This window comes from Cervus canadensis, chromosome 16 (assembly GCF_019320065.1).
Source record: "Cervus canadensis isolate Bull #8, Minnesota chromosome 16, ASM1932006v1, whole genome shotgun sequence".
NCBI classification, from domain to species: Eukaryota; Metazoa; Chordata; class Mammalia; order Artiodactyla; family Cervidae; genus Cervus; species Cervus canadensis.
Window position 1 is genome coordinate 9,903,177 of NC_057401.1, and position 18,014 is coordinate 9,921,190.

The 18,014-nt window shown below is 38.2% G+C and overlaps 1 protein-coding gene across 1 annotated transcript; it reads right to left on the minus strand.

Moving 5' to 3' along the window:
* Nucleotides 1-2,159: 2,159 nt before the first annotated feature.
* MRPS36 (mitochondrial ribosomal protein S36) lies at nucleotides 2,160-10,349 on the minus strand. Its single transcript, XM_043489011.1, has 4 exons — nucleotides 10,218-10,349; nucleotides 4,179-4,242; nucleotides 3,088-3,275; nucleotides 2,160-2,450 (listed from the first exon to the last, which is right to left on the minus strand). The coding sequence occupies exons 1-4, from the start codon at nucleotides 10,257-10,259 to the stop codon at nucleotides 2,433-2,435; spliced, it is 312 nt and encodes a 103-aa protein (XP_043344946.1). The 5' UTR covers nucleotides 10,260-10,349; the 3' UTR covers nucleotides 2,160-2,432.
* Between the last annotated feature and the right edge of the window lie 7,665 nt (nucleotides 10,350-18,014).

Here is an 18,014-nt window from a genome sequence, read left to right on the forward strand (position 1 = left end):
TCAAAAAACAAAGATGATGGCATTTGGTCCCATCACTTCATGGCAAATAAAAGGGGGAAAAGTAGAAGCAGTGACAGATTTTATTTTCTTGGACTCCAAAATCACTGGGAATGGTGACTGCAGCCATGAAATTAAAAGATGCTTGCTCATTGGAAGAAAAGTTATGACACACCTAGACAGAGTATTAAAAAGCAGAGACATCACTCTGCCAACAAAGGTCTGTATAGTCAAAGCTGTGGTTTTTCCAGTAGTCATATATGGATGTGAGAGTTGGACCATAAAGAAGGATAAGCACTGAAGAATTGATGCTTTTGAATTGTGATGCTCGAGAAGACCTGAGTGTTCCTTGGACAGCAAGGAGATCAAACAAGTCAATCCAAAAGAAAATCAACCCTGAATATCCATTGGAAGGACTGCTGCTGAAGCTGAAGCTCCAATACTATGGCCACCTCATGTGAAGAACCAACTCATTGGAAGAGACTGTGATGCTGGGAAAGATTGAAGGCAAAAGGAGAAAGGGGTAACAGAAGGTGTTAGCATCACCAACTCAATGGACATGAACTTGAGCAAACTCTGGGAGATAGTGGAGGACAGAGGAGCCTGGCATGCTACATTTCATGAGGTCACAGAGTCAGACATAACTAAGGGACTGAACAACAACAGCAACAGTCAATACTCTAATTTGATCCTGCTTACCAAACTGTAAAGTACTGGAAAAAAAACTGGAAGTTGGACAAACTAAGCAATTCGCTAATGGTTACGGATACTTAAGTGTTTAACTCCTAAATGAATATACAAGCTATTAACGCTAAACCCAAATTCCTTCTATGACACTATCCTCTTTGGGAGCTCATCCTATGACAGCACTTCCCACTAACATTCTTTTGTCGTGCCTCTAGTCATGAATTATATAAAAGTGATATATTTTTTCATTGGAACTTTCATGGCAGCAGCTGCAGTAAAGGTGGCCCTCAGTTCCAGTATGGGGGTTTCTAACTGCTGGCCCACAGTATTATTTGAGCCACTCTTCATCTCTTGAACCTACTCTGTTTCTGAAAGAAGAAAAAACTTGCCATGAGCTTCTTTTGACTGAAATAAGAAAGCTAAGGAGACAAAAGAGAATAGTACTGGTTTTTAAGAAATTTTTCCAATACATTTTTTTAAATAATAAAAAAGAAATCCTGAGTCATGTATTTCTCATGCATTACCAGAGTAGCTTATTGCTAGCACCAAATTGCTATCTTACATTTGAGTTGGGCAACATTTATAATAGGCCACAATATAGAATTTACACAAAAAGCAGATCAACTCTGAAACAGCAGAAAAAACAAAATAAGTATAAAGATTAATCCATATGTAACTGGGCAAACACAAAAATTTACTCAACAATTCTACTCTATTACTCATGAATTACCCTACTAGGGATGACTTCTTTAAAACATATTCTAGAAATCATTAAAGGTATGGAAGAGAATTTATTTCACTTCGTGAGGCTTTACTTTCACGATTATACATACCCTTGGTACAGGAAGACCCTATCAAAATTCTATTAATTGCCTTAAGGTAAATAGGTTGATTTTATGAGACTTTCAGACAATTAAATTTGAGAAAGTTATGATTATCAGGATTTGTATACATGATCACAATCAAAACAAAGAGATAAGCCAAAGAACAAGACTTTTTTAACCCCCCTGAAAACATAATAAATTACAATTTCTGGTCAAATGTTATTCCTATGCTATATTCATTTTGATCTCATTTTCCATTTTATACTCTGGCATTTTCTGAATACAGGTTACATATAATATTATGTGTTAACTCCCTAGTCTTAATACCACAAAGTCAACTGTTTTACCATGGGTATATTTTTATCATTTAGAGTAGGATATGCTTGTTAATAAGCCAGTTATGCTCCAGTAACTTTGTGAATGCAAAAACCGTGAGAAGTAAGAACAAATAATGGAGTTATTATTTCATGGATCCTCATTCAAGTTTAGGAAAATTACTTCCAGAAAGCTGCAATTCTGCCAAATATATTGTTTAAACGGAAACTGAAAGAAAAGTGAAATTACTAGAAGCCTTTGATGGTTCACTAGACATTGTGTGCTTTCAATAGTTCAACACTGTTATGCTTGATAATCAAAAGTAAATTAATAGGCTAACATTTTAAAATGTATACTTTAATTAAGGTATAAAGTATATAAACAATCAGGTAAGCTTCTAGAGAAGCTGACCAAGATACATAAATTAGGAGATATAAGTGTCCATCTAAATTTTCTATACTTCATCTTTTTTTTTCTTTTTACAGAATATTTATTAAAGTTGTTTAATATACAATTTTTCATTTGTCATTCTGGAAGTCCTTCTTTAGAAAGACTCTTCTAAAAGAAGAGTCTCATTGTCTCTTCTCATTGCAGCCTCATTGTCAGTGATTATTCCGGACCTCCACGCTGAAAAGGAAGAAATAAAGCAATAAGATTAGGTGTTTCATTTACAAAGAAATTTTTCATGGGAACTATACAAATCTGAGACAGTTTAAAGCAATGATCTTTAGGTCTTAAAACAAATTTCAGATTTTTCATAGCTTTTGGGCTCTCATATCTCATATCAATATTATAAAGAATTTCAGATCTGAAAGGGACTGAAGTTTGACCTAGGTCAATGGTCCTCAAATTCCTTGGTCCTTTACACTATAAAAAAATTAATGAGGACCCTGGTCAGGAACTAGATCCCACATGCCACAATTTAAGAGTTTGCATGCTGGAACTAAAGAGCTCACATGCCTCAATGATCAAAGATCCAGAATGCCTACAATTAAAACAATAACAAAAAAACCAAACAGATGCAGCCAAATAAAGAATTTAAAATAACTAAATATTTAAATAAAATTATTCTTTCAAGCACATTTATTGAGGGCTCAAACATCATTTATTTCTCATAGTCCTGGCCTACCTGACCATCCCTGTCTTAGGTATGGACACACCTTGACAAGACAATTGGAAGAACATGTAAATCAGCATCTGAAACTCCAAAGCTAATAATGTTAAGGTGTCTTCAACAGCATTGTGATAAAGAGCAATAACATACTTGGATAAATTCAATTTCTTCTTGAGACACAAGTTTCCTTCTGTATTTCTGAGGTAAAGTTTTTATTATCTCTGCAGTGTCTGGTGGACCCTGATGCATCAGCCAGTCTGGCGATTTACCTCCCTTAGAATGCTGCGAAATTGAGGAAGTATGAGATGGTAGTCCTGCTGATCGTAGAACTTCTGATACTGAAATTTAAAAAAACCAACAACTTAGAAGGATTGTTCAGGGTCTTAAAATACTATTTTATTATTGAATAATCAAGTTACTCTTAAAATGATAAGTATTACAATTCCAAGAGGTAAGTCTTATAGAGTAACTTGGTTGGGTAGCTATATAGTTTCATAAGTTTGTTTTAAAGCAAATGAGGTAGTTTTAAGTGAGTGAACTACTAAATTGAGTAAGTTCATAAAATAATGAAATTTTTAGATGGTGGAGTTCAATCCATGTGGATAACTGACATTACTTAAGTTTTGCCCTATGGTAGAGATTACAGGTAGTATCATACAATGGAGAATAAAAAAGCTGGTAGATGGAAATGAGATTTGTTTTTTTCCAGACTTGTTTGTCACCTATATTCTTCAAGAGTTACAGTAAGTTAAAAATATCCATATAAAATTTGTTAAAATTCTCCCTGAATTAAAGGTTGAGTATCTTATAATAAAGACAGTGACAGACAAGTAAAAGAAAAACAGACGAGTAAAAGAAAAACAGAACTTGTTCAGAATCTTCAATTACTTTAATGGGTAATGACTACTAAGTTCTAAGGCAATCCAAGAAATATTTACTGATTGAATGAACAGATATATGAGTGAACGAAAAAGAGAAGGTTAGCTGGGAGAAAGATATAGGAATGGTGGTTATTCATCATAATCTCTGCATATATAAACATGGGAGATTCTTATGAAGGACAGAAGAAAAGGTAGAACAAAAATTCCCATATATTAACTCAGTATCATTAAAAACCTAACATACCACTGTGACCTATGCTACAATTGTCAACCTGATTTTAAAATGAAAGTCTATAATAAAATATTCATGTATAGATCTGATTGTACATATTTTTTTAGTCTAAATAAACTGCAGCTTACCATTTGGTTTAGGATTGTCTCTTCTGTCAGGGAACCTTATTAATGGAGTATGTGGCTTGACTACCTAAAAGAAAAAAAAAAAAAAGCATGAGAAAGAAATGAAGTACTAAGAGAACCTCATTAACTACATAAGAAATAATCTACTGAATCCCACAAGCAGACACCTTTGTTAAAATAACTTAGTAGTTGACAGCAACTTTAAATTTTCTATTAAAAAAATTACTGTTAAATTTTACTCTTGCATTTCCCTGGTGGCACAATGGATGAGAATCCACCTGCCAATGCAGGGGACACAGCTTGCTCTCTGGTCCAGGCAATTTCCACACGACGCAGAGCGACTAAGCCTAAGTGCCAGAACTACTAAGCCTGTGCTCTAGAGCCCGTCAGCTGCAACGACTGAAGCCCATGTGCCTAGAGCCTACGGTCCACAACAGAGACGCCGCAGCAATGAGAAGCCCACGACCATAAGGAAGAGCAGCCCTGCTCGCCGCAACTAGAGAAAGCCTGCCCTGCAACGAAGACCCAGGGCAGCCACAGAGAAAGGAATAACTGTGCCTTCCCCAACAGGGACAGCCAGGCTACGAGCTATCGTTTATCTTATTTGATGTTCATAATAAATTTGTGCTTTACACATCACAAAACGTTGTACTGTACTGCCAACTGACCTCAAAACAACCCTATAAGGTGACATGGATTTCACGTTGCATGACTTCTAACTCACTGCTGACTGGTAAGAACTGGAAGTTTCCTTGACTTGTACTGACTATTGTTTCTGTACTATGTTTTAATAGTTAGTTGTTTAGGATAAAAAGCATACTGAAAATTAGGTAATCAAACTTTTTCTGACAACAAAGGTAACACATGTTCTGTGTACAAAAAACTGGTAAAAACACAGAAAAGCACAAAGAAAAAAACATCATCTATAAGCTCAAAACACACATAAAATAGATTTAAACATCTGATAACTCTTGACTTTATTCTTTTTCCTACACCCATAGGAATACATGTATTTAGATAACTTTTTAATAAGATATTTGAAGAGTATTAATTTTTTATCACTAAAATTCCAGATAATCCTACAGAGGAACTTAAGCAGAACTTTCAGTATGAAATCATCTGAATATATATAAAATGCTGAGACTAATAAACAGAACCCTAAAAATAACTTCTCACTCTGTCTAGTAACTGTTTCTTTTCATAGCCAGGCTTCTTGAAAGAGTGTTCTATCCATCTTCCAGGCTGATGTTTTTCCGGATAAACTTCAAACTGGCATTTGGCACCTACAGGTCCATCAGGATCTGGCCTCTCCCTACCTCTCCAGTCTCATTCCCCACCATGGTACCACTCACTCCAGGTACTCTGAAGTACTTTTTCTTTCCCTAACTCATCATACCATTTCCACCCTCCTTCAACTGAGAGCTCATGTGCTCTGCCAGGAAACCTCTGCCTGGTTCCACCCTACTTCCATGTCTTTGCTTTTACCAGACTATCTTGTAAAAGAGCTCAACTGTCACTCTTCTCTTAAGAAGATTCCCCATCCCTAAATCCGATTTAAAACGGACTCCTATGTTTCCACAGCAACCTGAACATCTTAAGGATACTGTGTAGAGGACAGATAAATGAGCCAGTGATTACAGGACAGCAAAGCTCCCGGAAGGGCAGAGATGGAAAATGAAGTACTTCTGCAACAGTACCCAGTACCCAGTAAATGCTCAGCAAACATTAGACAAATGAGTGAACAGACCACTCGTCAGTCAGGGTTAACTGTACAGGCATGTGAATATGTATACACACACTTAAACATGTGTACATATACCAGAGAGAAAGAATCCAGCTCAATATAGTTTTTGTACACTTAAAAGCATAGTAATATGCCCTTATAGATCAGTTGACTATCCTTTTATTTGTACCTTTCTAAGTCTCTTTGTTTCAGCTGTGCCTCTTATATAACATTAAACATTCATTTGTTGGCCAACCTGAGAATACTTTTAAAAGGGGAGTGAGACCACTTACATTTGTAACTCATAAATTTGGTATATTTTCTGTCATATCATTATTTAACATTGTTTGTCCTATGATCTTTTTCTTTGCTTTCATTTGTGGGGTTGGTTGGTTGTTGGTTTTTTGGTATTTAGATCTGTACTTTTGTATAATGTTTATGTTATGCTGTTACCTTTAGATAATACTCTCAATTGCCTGTTTCTGAGATACTATCTATTGATTCACTATCACTAGAAAGAATGAAAGTAATTAATGGTAATCTCTTCTCTGCCACCCCTCCCCATCTTTTACTACCAGTTAATGAATGAATGAATGAAGTTGCTCAGTCGTGTCCGACTCTTTGCAACCCCATGGACTGTAGCCTACCAGGCTCCTCCATCCATGGGATTTTCCAGGCAAGAGTACTGGAGTGGGCTGCCACTTCCTTCTCCAGGGAATCTTCCTGGCCCAGGGATCGAACCCGGATCTACTGCGTTTCAGGCAGGCGCTTTAACCTCTGAGCCACCAGGGCTCAGTTAATAACCAGAGGCAATTACAAGTTTATTCTACTTTCTGTATATTCTTCCTCTTATTCCTTCATTTAAAAAGTCTTATTAGATAGATACTGTCAGAGCAAATATTACCAACAAGTCTTTCTCCCTTATCTGCATTATCTAGCCTTAATTCTACAGTTAAATACACTCAGTGATTATATCCAGTTCCTGTGTTAAAACAGCTACAAGTAAAACTGAGTATTCCTTAGTAGTCTGATGCTCATTCCCTGGGAGAGCTAGTAGAAAGAGCTTTGGGGCACAGTACTCCCTGAGTTACTAAAGGTTTAGAAGAGTTTGTGGCCTTTATACTTGAAGGTCAGTGCAGCTAGATAAAGCTTACATTTACATTTTCTTTCCTTAACTACCTTAAATATACTATCCACATGTTTTCCTTTAAGAAGTATTATTGTTGAAAACTTTGATAACTTAGTAAGTACTTGGTCTTGTTGCTTGGATCACCAAATAATTCTTTTCTTTAAAAGTCGATGATTTAAAAAAAAAAAAAGTCAATGATTTTACTAGAATATACCCATTAGTCAACATACTAGGTCAAATATCTCAACTACAAAGTATAACTTTAAGTCTCTTTTTGTATCTTTTTGTAAATAGAACTTTAATAAAGTTCTATTAAATTATAGGTATTGAGAATTGGTCAACTCTACTTTCACTTTTTCAGAGACTTATTATACAAAAGTTGCATCATCTTGTCTTTATCTACTTCTATGACATTCTCTGAATCCCTTTAATCTTTTTTCATTATCTTTGATTTTGGGGGGAAACTTATTTTATAAAGGAATCCACTTCTACGATTCATGAAGCCCAGGCTAAGTTAAAAGTGAAATACTGTCTTCTCTTTCTCCCTCAACTGAAAACCCAGCCTCATGCTGCCTCAATCCCTGCCCTACGATTCTTGGAAGATGCCAAAGTCGACTATGTTAGGGGCTTTTTCAGAGGAGAAGACAACTCTTGCCTTCTCAGAAGACCACCCCTCTACTTACTTTGCTTTATGAGGCAGATAGCAACTCCAAACCACGGACAGGTTAGGACCTGCGCAGGCCTCAATAGTTATCTGCGTTTTGTTTTTTTAATCCTTTTTCTCCTTTCCTCTACTATTTCCTTTAGGAAAACTTCTAAGTTGCCCATTGACCTTTGTGTTCTTTCCAGTTTAGTGTCTATTCCTGAAAGGTTCTTTTCTTTTACTCTTAATTCTTTACTGAGTTCAGAGCTGTACCATCCCTAAAATCTTAACCTAAAATCCAAACTCAACTACAGCCTTTTACTCTCTTCTTTGTTATTTCCCACTATCAGTTTCAGGCAGCCCTTCGTTTCCTTGATCTCTCCCTTTTCTCCCAGTCAAGTGGTTCCATCTTGACTTTACTTCCTTTCTCCTCTAGCCCATCCACAGTCCACTGAGCAACCTCTTAGCACTCTCAACTGCCTTGCTGTAAATCTCAAACCCTGATTTAACCCAACTACCTACCTTCTCCCCCTGTGTCTTATACAGTTAAATGATTTCCTACATGATTATCTCCTCTCTACTACTGCATCATCTCAAACAAATCAAATATATATTGCTTGACATTCAGCAGGCATTTATAACTTACTCTTCTAAAATTATTTTTAAATACCGTGCGTCCAGCCAAATTCCTCTACTTAATGGCGATACCATGCTTTGTGAATTCCTATCAGTTTGTGCCAGTCTGCTGAAATACTACTCTCTCTTCAAGATACTGACCAACAAGCTCTAAGCTCTGTGGAGGCACCCTGTATCGTCCTGTTGGCCCTGTGGTCCCAGCCCTGAGTACAGGCCTGGCACAGAAGTACCCAACACATTTTGCTAACGTTAACATGTTGTCAGCACGTACTGCTTTGTTTTATGAATGTGAATATAAGTCTTTGTAGCTCTGTTAGAAGTAAACAGGCCATTCCTTATTCTGTATCTCACAGCATCTTTTTTGTTGCATGTATTAATAGTTCTTTATTATTGCTGTGTGCTGTTCCATTTTAACAAGTCTGCCACACTTTATATTGCTAATGGATATTTGGATATTTTCTGGTTTAGGTGTTATTATGAATAAAGCAACTATGAACATTTTTATCTTGTTTTTTAAATAGGTATATGCACTCATTTCTCCCAGGTATAAACCTATGAGTAAGACTGCTGGGACATAGGGTAGGTATGTCTAACTAGTAGTAAAGGCCCAAAAACCAGTTTTCCAAAGTGGCTGTACCTTTTTATATTCCCACCAGCAATGGATGAGAGTTTCAGGTGCTTCGTGTTCTCATAACCACTTGTCAGTGTCAGTCTTTTTAATAATTTTGGTGGTTTCCTAGTTTTAATTTGCATTTTCCTGGCAAGTAATGATGTTGAACATCTTTTCACTGGCTTAGTGCTCATTCAAATATCTTGCTTTGTGCATTATCAAGTTTTTTTTTACCCATTTAAAAAATTGGGCTATATATTATTGATACATATAATTATCTATTAAGGATACTGGTCCTTTGTTGGGTGTTTGCCTATCCTCACAAAATCTTTAATTAAGGCTTAATAATAACCCACTGAATGTATAAGTGAGGATCATTTGTTGCAATGGGAGCAAAGACTGGGATCTAAGATTCTATTTCAGAGGGAAATAACTTAAGAAAAAGTCTTTCAAGAGATGTACTTGTGAAAAGGGAAATGCACTTCTCATATCAAAGTTAAAAGTTAATTGTACAATAATGCAATTTGAGTTGGAAAAAAACTCGAGTAAAACCACCACAAAAGTGGAGGTTATCGCCCTTTATAGACCAAGTTTAATTTTCCTACTTAAGCTAAAGACCACAGTTGAAGAAGCAAAAACAAAAGCTGTCAGGAGTTAGTAGCTGATGAGTGGATTGATAAAGTCCCTCTAGCGCCAATCTAAGCTAGGAAAAAAACATTACAGAAAAACTTAAATATATATTTTTTCCATTCTCCCCCATCAGGCCTATAACCAGACTCTGGTTGGTGGAGGAGCGTATCCGGCGAGGACGCAGCCCGCGGGGCCAGTTCTCTGGCCATTCCCAAGACCTTGAAGGGACACTGGGTCAGAGCGAAGGGTCGCTTCCTTTCACTTCTCTACCGCCTTCCTTCCGATTGGCTGATTCGCGACAAACCTAGACAACACCGCTCGCTGATTGGCCAGGATATTGCCAGGGCAGCCAAGCCTGCAGCCTGCTAAGAGGATCTCTAAGAGGTCTCGGTGGAGGGCAGTCCAGGGACTTTGCAACAGCTAAGTGCCTACCTGCGGAGATGCACTCCCTCGGCCTGGCTCGAATCGTCAGCTCCGTCCCAGGCTTCACTGCCCGTCCCAACAAGCGCAAGGTCCAATTCTCACATACACCCGGGGAAGCAGCTGCTGGCCCTACACGGGGCCGCGGTCACCGCGTAGCCTCCACCACCGCCTTTCCTCCCCAGCGCGGGTGCTACAGTCAGCACCTTCCCTACCGTCCACGGCACAGAAAGGCGACCGAGTCTCCTTACCTGAACGACCCTGCTGGCAGACGCCATCTTGCTGCCCATCATGACCCCCGAGAAGGGGCAGCTTCCGGGGCGCTGGCGAGCCGCGATTATAACAGGCGTCCCGCGCGGCTGGGGGCGGGCCCTGCCTGTGACGTCACGGAGGAGGAGCGGGAGCTCGGGACCCTCCTCCACTGTGGAGCTAGCCCCACCCCCTTGTGCCTGACACCGCCCCGCCTCTCTTCCCGACGGGGAGCTGACCCACGTGTTTCCCGTTGTTTTCGTTTTGCAGGTGAAGATTTGTGATGTTGGATTTATTTTGTTCATCAGCCTATGAGTGACCTAGGACGATTTCTTCTCCGGATAGGCAGTTTTTAGTTTCAGCGTAGTCCAAAATGTAATATGAAACCAAATAAGTAATATAAATTCTTTTGGCTATCTAAAATGAACAATCTTGTTAAAATTTGGGAGTAAGAAGCAAACTCAGAAAGAGTGGTGGCCAATTCTGACTCTGTAGGTTCTATGGGTCTCATATTCCTTTGCTTTTTAGAAATTTGTTAATTTTTTTTTTTTTTACTGAAGTAGTTTTACAATGTGTTCATTCCCGTTGCTTATTAACATTGCTTGATTTGGTTTTCTGATTCCTTGTGATTTGGTTTTCTGATTCCTTTCTCTATCATTACTCCTGATATTAAACTGCTGCCTGCTTCCGAGTTTGAGAAAACTCAGAAGTTCTAGTTTTTTTTTTTGAAACATGAGCCATCCATCATTCCCCCAAGTTGTATTAATGTTAAATTCTATGGTAAATATTAGTGTTTACAATGTTAAAAATTTAATACACAGTACAATATGTTGCAGCCACTTTGTAGGTAATGTAACACCTTACATTATTGTAAATATTTAGAGCAACAAATTTGTTTTGATGATCTAAGTCAATGTTTTTTAAATCTAGGAGAGTTATTTAACCTAAATATGGGCTCTTCTGATTCAGAATGTCTGGAGGAGACCAGGAATCTTTTTTTTGTTGTTGTTGTTTTTAAAGCTTTCAAAGCTTGTTTTAGCAGCACATAGCATATTCTAAAATCAGACTGATAAAGTGGTTAGGTGGGCAAACCACGTGATCTGGCAAATTAAAAAAAAAAACAAATTTCCCTTAAAAATATTAAAAGACATTCAACCTCCCTTATTCTAAGAAAAATTTAAACTACACTGAAACACTATTTTTAATCCATCAAGTTGGCCAACAGCCATAGTTTGGACAATATGATCTGGGGAGGCTATAGGGAAAGAGGCACTGATGTATATCATTTAGATTTTAGTTTAAGGCAGGACAAGAAAAATTAAACAAAATTCTCTCTGTGGTTCCCTTTGGGCCTCCTCCCTCCCTAATGTGCAGTGTGCATCTCCATTACACATTAACCAGAGCTCCTCAAAGTTGGAAGCACCTGCTCAACCATAAAAATCCCTTTCTTTCTGTCTTCTGAGGCTGGCAATGTAACTTCTTCAAACAATAGGATTCTTTTCTAGCTCTGTAAGGGGTCACAGTGACTTGTCCCTCAATTTGTTCCTGCTTACCTGGACTAAGTATGCCTTGTGGACTTTATGTGAAGTATCGGTTTGTCATTTAGATACACAGTCCTTTGTCTCAAAAATGACTATGCCTTTGACTTCTAACAGGCAGAACAGTCCTCAGAGCTTTCTGAGAATCTGCTTCCTGGATTATAATCTTCAGTTTGGTTTGTATAAAATTCCTTCCCCCCACCCCCGCACCCCTTAACTATTCAGTAGTTCATTGAATTTTCATCAACAGTGGGAGTAAAAGATGGTACTCAAAAAAAAAAAAAAACCACTACATACTGAATGACTCCAATTATATGACATTCTGGAAAAGGCAAAACTATGAAAACAATAAAAATAACAGTGGTGGTCAGGGGTTGGGGGGAGGGAGGGACAAATAGGCAGAGCACAGGGAATTTTTAGGACAGCGAAACTGTTCTGTATGATAGTATCAATATAATGGTGGGTGTCCGAGCAGTAGGTATATGGGAACTCTCTGAACTTTCTGCTCCATTTTGCTGTGAACCTAAAACTGCTTTAAAAAATAAAGTATCTTAAAATTTTTTTAAAGTCACCATTGCCGAAACCAGAAAAACTAATGTGTTCTTAAAGTTCAAAAATGGTGTCTAGCCTGGAGTCTACTATATGGAGTGAAGTAAGTCAGGAAGAGAAAGACAAATACTGTATATTAATGCATATATATGAAATTTAGAAAGACAGTACTGATGACCCTACATGCAGGGCAGCAAAGGAGACACAGATGTAAAGAACAGACTTTCAGATTCAATGGGAGAAGGAGAGGGTGGGATGATTTGAGAATAGCATTGAAACATACATATAACCAGGCATGAAATAAATGACCGGTGCAAGTTCAATTCGTCAAGCAGGGCACCCAAAGCCTCTGGTTTTGACAACCCAGAGGGATCAGGTGGGAAGGGAGGTGGGAGGGAGGTTCAGGAGGGGGCACACATGTATACCTGTGGCTGATTCATGTTGATGTATGGCAAAAACCATCACAATATTTTAATTCTTCTCCAGTTAAATTAATTGAAAAAAAATAAAACTCCTATTAAAAAAAATGGTGACTATAGTTGATGACATTGCATTGTACGGTTGAAATTTACTAAGAGAATAGAACTTAAGTGTTCTCACCAAGAAAAGGAAAAGTAAATATGTGAGGTGCTGGATATGTTAACTAGATTGTGGGAATCCTTCAACAGTGTACACATAGATCAAGTCATCACATTGTAAACTTTAAATATTTTACATTTTATTTATCAGTGACAAATGGCAACCCACTCCAGTATTCTTGCCTGGAGAACCACTTGGTCAGAGGAGCCTGGCAGGCCACAGTCCATGAGGTCACAAATAGTCTGCCACCCATATCTTCAGTAAAGCTGGTGGGGAAGAAAGCTCAAAAGCAACAGCAGCTTAGATTTCTAGTACACAGATACTTTATTTACATTTAGGGAAACAGCAGCTTTCTGTGTGAAAATCTACAATGCTAGATTCTCATTCTAAAGTTATTTGAGAGACACAGGTAGACTTTTTGCTAATTTTCTACTAATATTTTTCATTTTCCTTTATGATTATATTTAAGAAAGAAATGAAGAAAATGGACAAAGAATTCCCATGGCTTAGATTTTACTAAAATATAAACTTTCCAAGTCCTCTAATTCCAAGAAGTTTCCCCAGAATACCTGATGATAAGATTAGAAAATGTCAAGTGCAGTATAAGTTACTGGTCATATTGGTATGAATTTTGTTTGGGGAGGAGTACCAGGAAAATGCTCTGACTTTTTTCTACTTGAAATTTTTTTTTTAAGTGTTGGCATTCATACGCCACAGAACTCTCATCCAGGCCCCTTCTTGATTAGTTCTCTCTAGGATGGAGATAATGAAAGGAGCTGAACGTGATACAGCAAACTGCCTCAATTCCCAAATTCTATCTTATTTTCCTGCTCGAATTTTAATCACCCTCCTGTCATCCTACCATTTGATTACTGATTCCATTCCATTGCTTTTTTTTTGGGGGGTGGGGGGACATGTATACACTGCTTTATTTATTTTTGGCTGCACTGGGTCTTCCTTGGTGCGTGCAGGCTTCCTTTCTCTACTCGTGGCGAGAGGAGGGCTGCTCTCTAGCTCTGGTGTATGGGCTTCTCGGTGTGGTGGTTTCTCTTGCTGCAGGGCACGGGCTCTAGGTGCATAGGTTTCAGTAGCTGCAGCTGGCGGGCTCTGGGCACTTGGGCTTTGGTAATTGTGGCACAGAAGCTCGTTAGTTGTGGCTCGTGGGCTCCAGAGCATGCAGGCTTCAGGAGGTGCGGTGCACGGGCTAAGTTGCTCTGTGGCATGTGGAATCTTCTCCGATCAGGGGTGGACCCAGTGTCCCCTGCATTGGCAGGCGGATTCTTACACACTAAGCCATCAGGAAGTCCCAGGTCCCACGAGTTTTGTCTTGTATTAATAAAACAATGAGTGTTGTCTACCCTCCAGTTCTACAAGGGTCAAGTCATTGATTGCTAACCTCTAGGACACTGGGTAAGAATTCAGGACAAAGAACAGGAGCATTCAGTGCTTTGGGAGAACAGGCAAACAAAAATGGCCCTTAGATATACTTTAGGAAATGTTTTATGAATCTGGATTCTTGCATCCTCCCATACTTAGAAAAGCGCTAAAATATCATTAACTGATGTATCTATTCCCCTTAACTAAAAGTAAACTTCTACTAAGATATATGCTGGATTGCACATACTTTGTAGCCAAAATCTCACATATACTGGCCTCTTCCTCCCTACCTCTTCAGAGCATTTCCTCAGAGCTATCTGAGAGGCTGTCTATTAGTGCTCAATAAGACACTGACTAAAACCCAACTCTCAGCTGTTACACTGTACGTTTTTCTTTAGTCAACAGTCTATACCCCGAATGCTATTGTTTGGCTGTTTTCATGGACCTGTGGAGCATAGCATCCAATTCTACCTCATCTATTGTCTCTTCTTAATATCCTTATCTTACCGAGCCTTTGACTCCTTTCTTGTCCCGTGTACCTTGTTCCTGACATTGGCTGTACTTTCCTGTGAGGCAGAACCCAGTATGCATGACAGCTTCCTGATGTGATGCAGTACAAAGTGCCCAGAACAACTTGTGGGTTTTTTTATTTAAAAAAATCTGAAACTACATTTAATAAAGCACTTAGATCTAACTTCTGGTTTACCGGAAAACAGGTGAAACAAGCTATGTAAACTACCAGGAAGCAATCAGACAAGTCAGAAGAGAGCTTTCTACAGGGCAATTGCTTTTTTTTGACAATGAATGTTAAGAAGAACTTGTGGGGGGTGGAGGGGTGGGAAGGAGAATATAATCTGTTGCAGGTACTCAGTTCAGTTCAACTACACATCTTCCTTATGATGGGGTTACATCCCAATAAACTCATCCTAAGTTGAAAATATCCTAAGTCAAAGTGCCTTTAATATACCTAATCTTAAATGTGCTCAGAACATTTACATTAACCTACAGTTGGGCAAAATCAGCTAACACAGCCTATTTTGTAATATAAAAAAGTATTGCATATGTCATGTAACTTACTGGCTACTGTACTGAAAGTGAAAAACAGAATGGTTTTAAGTATATGGGTGTTTGCCTCTGTGACTGTGTGGCTGACAGATGTGGCTTGCTGCTACTGCCCAGCATTACTATAGATCATGAGAGAGTATTGTTAGCCCAGGAAAAGATCAGTTTGAAGTATGGTCTCTACCAAATGCATATAGCTTTTACACCATCATAGAGTTGAAAAATCCTAAGTTGTACCATCATAAGCAGGGGACCAACGTATGCTATTGTAGAAAGGCAGCCATAGATAATATGTAAACCTGTGGGTGTGGCTTTGTTCCAATAAAACTTTTATTTATAAATCCAGGCAGCTGGTAAATCAGTTTGATATGAGGAAATAGCCAATCAAAACAACCATCACTCCCACCACTCCCACCATTTTTTGAGAAAAAATGTATTAGCAAAGATACCACTAGCCTGGATTTTAAAAGACTGTGATTGTGGGGAATACGTGTAAATCCATGGCTGATTCATATCAATGTATGACTAAACCCACTGAAAAAAATAATAAATAAAATAAAAGACTGTGATTGTTTGGGATGTAAAATGATATTTGTTTCCCCAATTGAGAAAACTGTTCAGATGGGCATAATCTCTGATGCCCTCTTCAGATATGGCCAAAGTTAGTAATGGACAGGGAGAACCTCCCAAAGGGCAGAGTGAAGAACCACAGATAAAGAACTGCTTCCAGAGAGCAGAACAAGAGCCAAATCCAAAGGTGTTCCCTGTCCCCTTAGAAGGGGCACTTCTGTTCATTTGCCAAGCAGTGTTTCAGAATTGCCCCAGTCCTTGTCACCATTATTTGCTGATTGTGTGAAGCAATATCATTGGTCTTTTCAGGTCACAGGTCTCTAGATCAGGAAGAATCCAACTGGACTTAACTGGAGACTCTTTGAAACTGGTATGCCTGGGTGACATTGTTAGCTTGCCATCTTTGGGGAAAGGCACATCTTTTACATGCAGAAGGGAAATTAATATTTAAGACCAAAGTAGCAGGCTGTGGTAGACTGTATTCTTTTCAGCAAATATCCATTTGCTTTCCCCTACTCTGAAACTTAGCACTTCTGCTGTGAGGTATATACTTTTCCTGCCCCAGTGTTGAGCTTGGTCAATGAACCTGGGTGGATATAATGTACACTTGCTCTAAGTACAAACTGAATGTGCTTGTATAATTTGACTTGGCCTCATCAGCCATGGCTTCCCTGGTGGCTCAGAGGGTAAAGCGTCTGCCTGCAATGTGGGAGACGCGGGTTTGATCCCTGGGTTGGAAAGATCCCCTGGAGAAGGAAATGGCAACCCACTCCAGTATTCTTGCCTGGAGAATCCCATGGACGGAGGAGCCTGGTGGGCTACAGTCCACGGGGTGGCAAAGAGTCGGACACAACTGAGTGACTTCACTTTCACAAGCCATGAGCATGTGTTTCAAATAGTGACTGCTCCCTCAGCCTGGGTCCTAGGATAATCAGCCAAATCATGGATTCAACAGAGAAGGTATTTCTTATAAGTCACTGAGATTTGAGGTTTTTATTCAGCATGATTTCCAAGAAACATAACTAATACAATTTCTCTCTCAGAGCTGGGCTTTAAGAGGGAGCACACAACAGGACAATAAAATCTTAGGAAAATGCAGGAAGTTTTTCTGAGGATGGTAATAATCCTTTGAGTTGGGATTCATTAATAAAGGGTCCATCTATGATAACATGTAATGCTGTATCTTTGGATCAGGAAAGTATTTTCCGGAAAGTTTTTCTATGAGAAAAATATAACTTGTTTCCTAATTCACATGGACAATTTCCAAGAATACACTGTGGCAAAAAGAGTAACTACATATAAAATAAAAAGCTATACATAAATTATGATTTATCAAAAAATAAAGCCAAGCTAGAAATATTCCAAAGAAAAGCTTTCAGAATTCAAATTTAGGCAAATATCATTTTTGTTATTGATCTAAAGAACAGATTTTAAATACTATTGTCCATTGCAGTGCATCTTTTCAAGTTTAAAGTCTTTCTTAAAATAATGTTGAAAAGACTACTGTCTATAAAATTTATCAATAACTCCAAATTAATAAAGAGCTCAAAGCAGAGTTTTCAAAAAATGAAATTGGATACTATAAAAGGCTTCAAGTTCTAATTTTTTAATAAGATAGAATAACATTTACTTTTTTAATAAAAGTGATACATAATAAACATAAAAATACAAAATAAAGTCACAATTTTTCTGTAATCAGAATGTTTTTCTTTTTCTTCTTTTTTCATGATTGAGGTGCTTTATTTGGGTATCTGTTTAAAAATGTGGATGGAGGGGTGACAGAACTGAGAAAATGGTGGTCAAAAGGTACAAGCTTGCAGTTAGAAGATGAATAAATTTTGGAGATCTAACGTACAACATTGTGATTCTAGTTAACAACACTACATTACACACTTCAAAGTCGCTAAGAGGATAATCTTACATATTCTCACCATGATAAAGAAATGATAATTATGTGACACGATGGAGATGTTAGCTAATGGTGGTCAGATCAACAGTGTTGTACATCTTAAACTTACACAGTGTTCTGTATCAATTACATCTCAATTTTTTGGAAATTAAAAAAAAAATCACTTATTTGGCTGCACCTGGTCTCAGTTGCCACATGTGGGGTCTTCGGCTGTG

Bases quoted from the DNA above. Each gene is read 5' to 3' on its own strand.
- MRPS36 (XM_043489011.1), bottom strand. From the start codon at position 10,259: ATGATGGGCAGCAAGATGGCGTCTGCCAGCAGGGTCGTTCAG. The intron at 4,243-10,217 runs GTAAGGAGACTC...TTTTTCTTTTAG, and splicing joins CTGCCAGCAGGGTCGTTCAG to GTAGTCAAGCCACATACTCC. The intron at 3,276-4,178 runs GTAAGCTGCAGT...TTTAAATTTCAG, and splicing joins AGACAATCCTAAACCAAATG to TATCAGAAGTTCTACGATCA.